General features: G+C 61.1%; 1 protein-coding gene across 1 annotated transcript; it reads right to left on the bottom strand.

The window, feature by feature from the left end:
* Positions 1 to 6: 6 nt before the first annotated feature.
* On the bottom strand, positions 7 to 3,288 carry LOC135977530 (kinesin-like protein KIF21B). Its single transcript, XM_065578802.1, has 2 exons — positions 2,978 to 3,288; positions 7 to 1,609 (listed from the first exon to the last, which is right to left on the bottom strand). Exons 1-2 carry the CDS (start codon positions 3,241 to 3,243, stop codon positions 1,555 to 1,557), a joined length of 321 nt encoding a protein of 106 aa, XP_065434874.1. The 5' UTR covers positions 3,244 to 3,288; the 3' UTR covers positions 7 to 1,554.
* Between the last annotated feature and the right edge of the window lie 5,561 nt (positions 3,289 to 8,849).

Raw genomic sequence — 8,849 nt, 5'->3', positions numbered from 1 at the left:
CTGCCAGTGCCTGGTGGGGATCATGCAGACAGACTACACCCCAGGCTGGGCATTGTCCCAGGGTAAAGCAGGGCTGTAGTGGAAGGTGGAGGAGCCCCTGGACGAACAGGGTGAGGCATGGGACAATTCAGCTAAGAGTTGCAGGGCTGGGCACCAGAAGAATCGCTGGGTGGAACTTTGGGGTATGGCAGGGAGGGGTGGAACGAGCCCCGCTCTAGGTCAGTCCCAGTGCCAATGGCCCACTGCCTTTGAAGAGGCCACCGATGAAGGCCATTTGTCCTACTCCCCTGGGTCCCACAACCCAGCTCTACCAGAGAGAAACTTTGCCTTGGAATCTTAAAGCAAGTGACTTTGTTTCTAGGGCTGAAGGGGGTGGTGGCATGGGAGCCGGTCAGCTCAGAGAAAAAAACTGACCCTTGTGCTCTTTGGGGGATCGTACCTGAAATGGGGGTCAGCGGAGCTGGAAGGGCTGAGTGTAAAGGACCAGGAAGGAAACAGGGTCCTGGGAGAGAGGCAGTGCTGGGACACCCCGTTGCTCATGAGACTCCACCTTCCGAGTAGTGCGGCCCCAGGTCTGTAACCCTTATGCTGGGGAGTGCTGCCAAGCAAAGTCTCCTGCTGCAGGCCCACAGCCCTGCCCAACATAAGGGCTGCAGAACAGGGCCCTCAGAAGGGGAGTTACTACTGTGTCCTGAGGAGCATAAGGGATGGGACCTGTCGGAAGCACAGGCTTCCCCCAAGGCTTTGGGGGCTAAAGGAGTCGGCTTCTGAAGTGGATACTGTGCCCTGTCACCAGTGATTAGTAGGAACCGGGCTAGCACTCTGGCTCTACGGTGCTAACAGCTAATTGGGGGCCTGAAAGGGGTGAGCCGTGGGGTGCTAGACCTTAGTCAGCCCTGCCCCTGCAGCACATATGGTAGCAGATGGGACAGAGTGAGTCCCAGCTCCAGGAGGGTACCACAGCCAGTGCTGCGAACGGGGCTCCATGCACCCTGCTGGTGCTAGGCTGGGGTCAGCAGCACACAAGTCCCCTCCGTATTTCGGTACCGGCCGGCAGATCCCAGCTCTGCTGAACGATGAAGTGTGGAGAGGGGCCTGCAGCCGCTTGCAGAAGGAATGAGACCCCAGGCACCCAGGAGGTGCAGAGGCCAGCAGCAGGATGCAGGTGGCAGGATCCCTCTCGCACATCCAGGATCTGGGGCTGCTGAACGGGCTGTGGGACAGATTGGAATGATCCCGTTGAGTCTCTCAGCTTGGGGTCCTCCCCGTGGCTGGCAAGGCCATGTCCCGAAGCACTGCCTGGCCACGCCCTGGTCAGCAGAAAGCCCTCTGCATCATGGAAACCCAGCGTGGGGCTGGACGGGAACGATGCCCCCTAGCCATGGAAGCGGGCAGTTCACAAAGCCCCAGCTGAGACGCCGTCACCCCAGAGTCCTGGAAACTGGAGCACACACAGGCCAGGCCGCTCCCAGCTCTTCACAGCCAGGGAGAGGGGCTGGGGCCTGGGCCCGCCAGGGAGCCTGACAGTCGCCCTGGCTCCGGCCTTTCCAGTGCCTAGGTCGGGCCGTTCAGCAATCTTCTCCGGCTCCAGAGCTTCACTGTCAGGTCGCTGGGGAAGGAAGAGAGAGAGGAAGTGAGGCTGGAGGCCGCCCCCGCCCCAGCTGGGAGAGGCAGCACAGCGAGTACAATCAGCTACGGGCCACGCCCTGCCCCCAACTCCCCCGCCCCCAAATGCATCACGCTGCAGCCCAGGAGAGCAAGGCCGCTGTGCCCCAGGCGGGCGGGCACCGGCGCAAGCAGGGAGCAGATGCGCCCAGCTTCCCGCCAGCGGGATAATCCCCCAGAGCGCCAGTAACAGGGCACTCTGCCAGTAACGCAGGCTCAGCCAGTGGCACCTCACTGGCAGTGGCCAGTGACGCAGTGGGGGGTGGGGATGGGGCGGGGATCCCCCCAGCAGTGGCCCAGGAGGAGCAGTAGTCAGATGGGCAAACCCCCGAGCTGGCCACTGAATCCAATCACCTGGGGGACTGGGAGGTGGGGGGCAAGAGGACAGTCTCCTCTTGCAAAGAGCTCTACATGGGGGGAAAATCCAAAAGAATCTCATACTGTTAAGAAGCAGCTGAGACCAGAGCGGAGAGAGAAGAGACAGAGAAAGAAAAGGAGAGAGAGCCAGAGGGGGTGAGAGCCAGAGAGAGCAGGAGGAGGGTCAAGGCAGGCTAGCGGCACGCCCCTTTATGGCAAGGACGCGGTGAGGAAGGCAGGGGGTGAGCCCAGGCACGTAAGTCCATAGCTTTACCTGGCAGTCACTGCGGCACAGAGAGAAACCGAGGGGGGGGGGAGGGAAGAGAAAGGAAAGGAGAAAAGGGACATGGTCGGAAAAGAGGAGATCAGAGACGGTGCCAGAGACATTGTGAACCCGGGGACCCCCTCTGGGGGCCAGGGCTGTGCACAGGGGCTGGGGAGCAGAAGGAGGGGGCGGTGGTGCTCTCATTGGAGATGCACAAGGCACCGTCGAGGAGGAGCTGGTGCCCGGTTGGCAGGAAGTCCGTTCTCTGCGCTGAGGGTGGCAGGGCCAGCAGCACCAGGTCTGGCTAGTCCCGGCACATCAAAGGAGCTGGCAAGAGCATCCCAAAAGCATGGCGGGGCAGGGCAGGACCAGCGCTTGGCATAACTGGATGGGGCAGAAGAGCCTCACTGTGGGGCGACCTAACAATGGCTGAGAGATGGAGGAGACGAGAGGCTAGATGGGGAGGGGTTGGGGGCCCTGCAGCCGACTGCTGCCCCACACCAAACCGCCTGCAGCCCGGCTCCGGCGCTGTTCCCATCCCTCACTCCCAGCGCCATTCCAGGCCCTGCCACATGCGGGGAGCAACAGTGGGTTTGGAGAGCTCCTGCAGCTCTGCTGCACTGGGGTGAGTTGGGGGTCAGACCTCCCTCCCCCATGCCGCAGGGGCCTAGCCCAGCCCACCACCCTCACCTGGAAGCAGTGAATATGTGCTTGGAATTGGTGCAGATGGCATTGATGGGGCTGTCGTGGCCCTTGATCTCCCCAACGGGTGTGAAGTTCTCCATGTTCCAGACCTTCACCACGCCCCCGCGGCAGGCGCTCAGCAGCATGGGGCAGCCAGGGACGAAGGCCAGGGCGCAGACCCAGTCCTTGTGCGCGTTGGGGATTTGCTGGCAGGCACAGAGACAGGGCAGAGCCAGTGAGCGCCCACGATCCACGCTGCCAGCCGGGGCCATCAAGACCCAAACTGCCCCCTGAGCTCCAGGGCAGGGTCAGGCCAGCAGCCAGAGCCAGATGCTGGGTTTGCAGTTGGATGCTGGCTCTGTAATGGGCTGAGACAAACCCCCCACATCTGTACCGTGGCTGAGAGCTGGAATTTTTAAAGTCCGATTGATTTCTCATCAAGCAGCAGCCGAGGATTTGAATTCAAGACAAGGGGACTCTGGTGAGCTACAGAAACAGCTCAGCAGGAGAGAAGAGGGCTCCGCCCCAGGAGACAATTGCTCATTGGGATTGACCAGGGGATCTCCAAGCTCTAATCAATCCAAGCCGTGCTGGCAACCCGGATACGAGACACACAAGATGGGGGAGAGAATCTCTTTGATTGGACCAATTTCTGTGTGTGTGGGGGGGGAAGGGACAAGTCTGCAAACTCAGCTCTTCTTCCAGGGTGGGGCTTGAAAGCTTGTCCCTTCCACCCACAGGAGCTGGTCCAATAAAAAAGAGATTCCCCCTCACCCCCCATCTCTCTAATTATTTGTCTGCCATCAATCCTCAGCGCTCCAGTGGGAAGAAAAATGAGCATTAGCCTCATTTCATAGGGGAGAGACTGTGTGGGAGGGTCACACAGCCACAAATGGTGACTAGCTCTGGGCAGCTCCATTTTGGGGGACACCCCGACCACCCCATTTTCAGAGGAGCAGAGCCCCCACTGCTCCCCTTGACTCCCACAGTGCCCAGCTCCTCTGAACAACCCAGCCCCGGGCGGGCACACGGTAGGTTCTCCAAAACAGAGCCCCCCACCACTAAAAAAAAAATAAAAAAAAAATCAATGGAGGCCTCTGAAATGTTAGCCAAGTCTCATGGCAGAGCCAGACTTCCTGCCTCCCAGCACCGGCCTGCACGCCCCCTTCGGCTGCTGCTCTATCCCAGACCCACCGGAGGCCATCCCCGCACTGCTGCGCGCCACCACTGACCTGGAGAGCCAGGCACCGCGGCCTGTGGCGCCCGGAGACCAGACAGCCACACTCACCGGGGTCAGAAATAGGGACAACGCCGAGCGCTATCTACCCCCAGACCAACCTGTCCCCATTCGCCATAGGCCACTGAGCCCTTTAACCGCAGCAGGTGGGGCCCAGCCCTATAGAACTGGCTACCGTGATTTTTCCTGTGGGTCAATGGCCAGTGACAGAGAAAAGGTTCCCCACCCCTGCTCTAAGGGCTGCAGCTGGGAGAGGAGCACTGGGTCCTACTTTCAGCCCCCTTTGGGCGTGATCAGCAGCTGCTGGGGCTGATGTAGTGCAAAGCCCAGGAGCAAACAGGCTAAGCTGCTCCACGCTGGGGTTTGTGCCAGTGCAGCTTCCCCCGGTGCCAGTCCAAATCCACCCCTGCCTCAATAACACAGCTTCCAGCCGGGAGGGAGCGGGCCCCCGCTCAGCCCAGAACGACTGCTCCCTCTGCCTACGCAGCACCCGTCTGCCTCCCCACAAGAGCTGCCCTTGCCTGGGGGCCCGAGTTAGCCCCGCCCGGACCTGTTGAGCTCCCAGATGCGGACAGAGTTCCCAGCGGCAGCGTAGAGCATGGTGCCGGTGGGGTTGAGTGCGATCTGGTTGATCTGGTGCTCGCCCTGCACGCTGGCAATGGTGCGGGTGGTGGTCCTGGCACAGGCGTCCCCAGAGATCACCTGACCTGAAGAGCTAAGCCAAAGAGACAAACAGGTGAGCCTCAAGGCAGAGACCCTCGGGGGAGGGAGGGGGCAATTTACACAGTGTGGAATGGAAGATCTAGCCCGTTGTGGACTGATTGGAAGGCTGGACAGCGTCTGTCCCCAGCCATCTATAGGGGGAAGCAACGCCACTTCCTGGCCATATGCAGTGCCAGTGGTGCCAGGATGAGACCCCCCCGCTCAGCCCCACGTCCCCTCAAGCCGGGAGCAACGGCACAGCAAGGGTGACCCAGGCAGCAGCTTTTGGCACCCAAGGGAGGTGCCTTGCCGCGCAGCCAGCCAGACCCGTACCAGCAGGCATGCCAGCTCCACGCCCAGGGCGGAGCGACACAAACCTCACCCCTGGCTTGGAGTTGATGTTGACAGGCAGCCCAGGCATGTTCCCGCCCAGGGCCGGCGCTTCCATTTAGGCGACCGCACCAGGATTTTGGGTGGGGGGGGGGGAGGGGCAGCAATTCGGCGGCGGGGGGTCCTTCCGCGCTCCGGGTGTTCGGCGGCAATTCTGCAGCGGGTCCTTCACTTGCTCCAGGACCCGCCGCCGAAGTGCCCCGAAGACCGGGAGAGTGGAAGGACCCCCCCACCGCTGAATTGCCGACGACGACCGGGAGCATGGAAGGACCCCCCCACCGCTGAATTGCCGACGACGACCGGGAGCACGGAAGGACCCCCCCACCGCTGAATTGCCGACGACGACCGGGAGCACGGAAGGACCCCCGTCTAGGGCGCCAAAAACCCTGGCGTCGCTCCTGTTCCCGCCAGTCAGATTGGGGAGGCCTAAAAGAGAAGTCTCAGTCTGTGGCTGGGCACCAGAGAGAGGGGCTGATTAGCTGGGGTCTGGAAACGGTGCTGGCAGCTGCAGATGGGTCATTACCCATCCCTGATCACAGCAACTGTAGGGTGCACGGTGCCCCCCGAAACAGACGAGAGGAGCAACTTCCCTGAGAGCAGAGCACCAAGCCACGGAGCCTCCACGAGCCAGGCCAGGCTAGAACGACCTGCATTGCAGCATTCCTAGACTCAGCCCTGCAGACCAGCCCGGCCGCCTGGCCTTTGCAATGCTGCCCTGAGTGCAGAACGCTGGCAGGGTAGTGCGTCGAGCTTGGCCAGGCCCACAGGGCAGCCTCGATGTGTCAGGTACTTACGTGAGGGTGCGGACGCACTTGGCCGAATCCCGGATATCCCACACCTTGATGTAGGAGGTGGAGACAGTGAAGACCAACCCTGAGTGGCTGCAGTACTTGATGGACACCACATTATTGGGGTGGCCCTTTAGCGAGGCGATTTCCTGGCCCGTCACCAGGTTCCACATTTTGCAGCTCCGGTCTGCGGGAGGAGGCAGGAGCACATGACACTGCGGGACCCTTCCTGTCCTCAGCAAAGGATCCCCATGGCTTCCTCCCTCCCTCTCCCCCGCCTCCCCCTGCTCCCACGAGTGCCCCAGGGGAGCTCAGTCCCTGTGGCCCATCCAGCCTCTGGCACCTCTGCCAGACCTGCCAACGGGGGGAGGGTCTATTAGTGCCAGGTGCGAGGTGAACATCCAGCCACTAGGAACCGGGCAGAGGCCCCAACAACTCGCTTCAGGGATGTCACCACACAGCTGTTCAGCCTAATGACTCGTGCAGCATTGCTGCCCTCTGCTGGGGGGACCCAGAACTGCACCGGCCCCGTTGTGGCTTTCAGGCAGGCCGGTGCCGTCTGAGCAAGAGGCTCCTGTCCTGCCCCCGCAGTTTGGGGTGGCTCAGCCCCTCCCCTGGGTAACAGGCTCACTCCCCAATGATCACACCCAGAGCTCAGCAGCCGGCCCGCCCCTGAGGCGCGCACCTTTGGATCCGGAGAAGAGCAGCTCGTCGGTGGCGTCCACACGGAGAACGGGCTTGGAGTGTCCTTCCGCCACGGAGATGCACTGTAACGGGGCCATCCGGGTGCTCCTGGCACCGCCCACGGGGTTAATGAGGCCCTTTCCGTGGAGAGAGAGAGCAAGGGCGTCAGCAGGAGGGCGCTGGCTGGGTGACCCAGGACGAAGCCAGATCCCGCCCCACGAGGCTGCCAGGGCCTCCTAGTGGGGCTCCGGAGCAAAGCAAACCACAGACAGAAGCTGCCGGGCAGCCTGCTCCCCAGACAGGCCCCCCGGGGGCAGGTCACACCCCATCGGTGCTAAGGGCTCAGGGACTCGTGCAGACCCTGCCTTGGCTTGGGGCAGGGGCTTGGAAAGGAAACGGGCTTCACCCCCGGCCATCTCGCTGCTGGCACAGATGAGCTACCCCCCTCCCGCCGTGAGAGCTGTGGGTGGCCTCTGTGCCCCATCCAGGCAAGATCCCGAAGCCAATAGAGTCCAGGCTGCTGCATGGCACACGCTGCCCCATCCCCTGTGGAGTCAGAGACTAGCAGGGACAGGCTGGCTCCGGACCCAACCCCCAGAACCTCCAGGCTTGAACAAACTGGGGTCCTGCTCCAGCCGTGCTATGTGGGGCATAAGGGCACCACCCCGTGGCCAGCGGGGGGGAAGCGCCCTCTCTCTATCTGACCCACTCCGGTTTTGCAATGAGCTTCACCCTACTTTGGCAGATGGGGAAGGGATTTTTAACAGGTCACAATCAAATCAATGGCAGAGCTGGGAACGGAGCCCAGGAGTTCTCAACCACCCGAGATAGCCCCAAAGCAGCTTCCCAGCCAGGATCTCTAAGCACCTCCCCTCCTCCCAGCAGGGTTGGATTACAGGTGGGGACACAGAGGCAAAGGGAGGGGAAAGGGCTAGCCCAGGGTCACACGGCACATTTGTGGCATGGTTGGAATGGATTTTTTGAGGGGCGCTGAGCACCCACTACTCCAGCTGATGGTGCTCAGGGTGTCAGAGTCAGGCCCACGGTGTCTCAAATAGGCACCCAAAGGCCAGTGGGGAGATGCTCCTCTGCCAGCCTGGCCCTTTTGATGTGCAGGGAATGGGGGAAGGAGAGTTCTCCTGGCACAGACACTGCCTTGGGCTAGTGTAATTGGTTCTATGTGGCTCATGTTGCAAACCCAGGCATGCTGGGGGCAGAGCCAGGGCCTTAGCACACCCCATTAGGGGAACTCTGGGTTGTGGCATAGCTGGCAAGCAGCCCTTTGGGAGGTTGCAGTGAGTTAGAGCAACCCCAAGGCTGCTCTAATATATCTGGGAGGCTGCACAGGCCTCAGCAGCAGCCACAGGATCCTCGGTGCCAAGAGGCTGCACCCCAGGTGTTTACTCTTTGCAGATGGGGAAACCGAGGCACAAGACAGGGATAACAATCCTGACCAGCCTCGCCATGGGTGCTGGGAGGCTGAAGCCACGTTTGTCAAGTGCTTGGAGATGTCTGAACTGAAGGTGCGAGAGAAGACCCAAAAAAAAAGCATCATAGCCTGGACCCTCCAAGCATCCACCGGCTCCAACAGATGGCCTGCCCTGCCTCTTGCAGCTAGGCCAGACACAGCGCAAGATATCATCACTACCCGCCCTGCCCTCGAGGCAGAATAGAGCATGCAGCTGTCCCCATTCAGTGAAAGCACCGTACGCTATCCGCTTAAACACCCAGCACTGCATTTCAAGACGATGGCTCAGACCTTAAGGCACTGGAGACCAGAGGCAGAAAGGGACTTCCACAGCCGGACACGGCATGCCAGGGCCATGCGGGGAAGCAGAGAGAAGGAAAGAGGGACACACAGCGAGCAAGAGCAGCACCAGGACAGAGTCCCAATAGATTTAGCAAAGAAGCAAGGCCCAGAGTTTGGCCAGCACGGATTCAGCATGCAGGGCAGGGGGAGGGAAATGCGAGAAGCCAGAGAGTTCTAATCAATAGAAAGTTGTATGTACCTCAGCACCTCCGAGACAGAGGAATCGCTGTCGTCAGACCTAGGGACAGAAAATTAGCAGGATTACGG

Source organism: Chrysemys picta, unplaced genomic scaffold, assembly GCF_011386835.1.
Source record: "Chrysemys picta bellii isolate R12L10 unplaced genomic scaffold, ASM1138683v2 scaf3, whole genome shotgun sequence".
NCBI lineage: Eukaryota > Metazoa > Chordata > Testudines > Emydidae > Chrysemys > Chrysemys picta.
The sequence above is the reverse complement of the archived record's forward strand: the minus strand, read 5'-3'. Positions and strand labels throughout refer to the sequence as shown.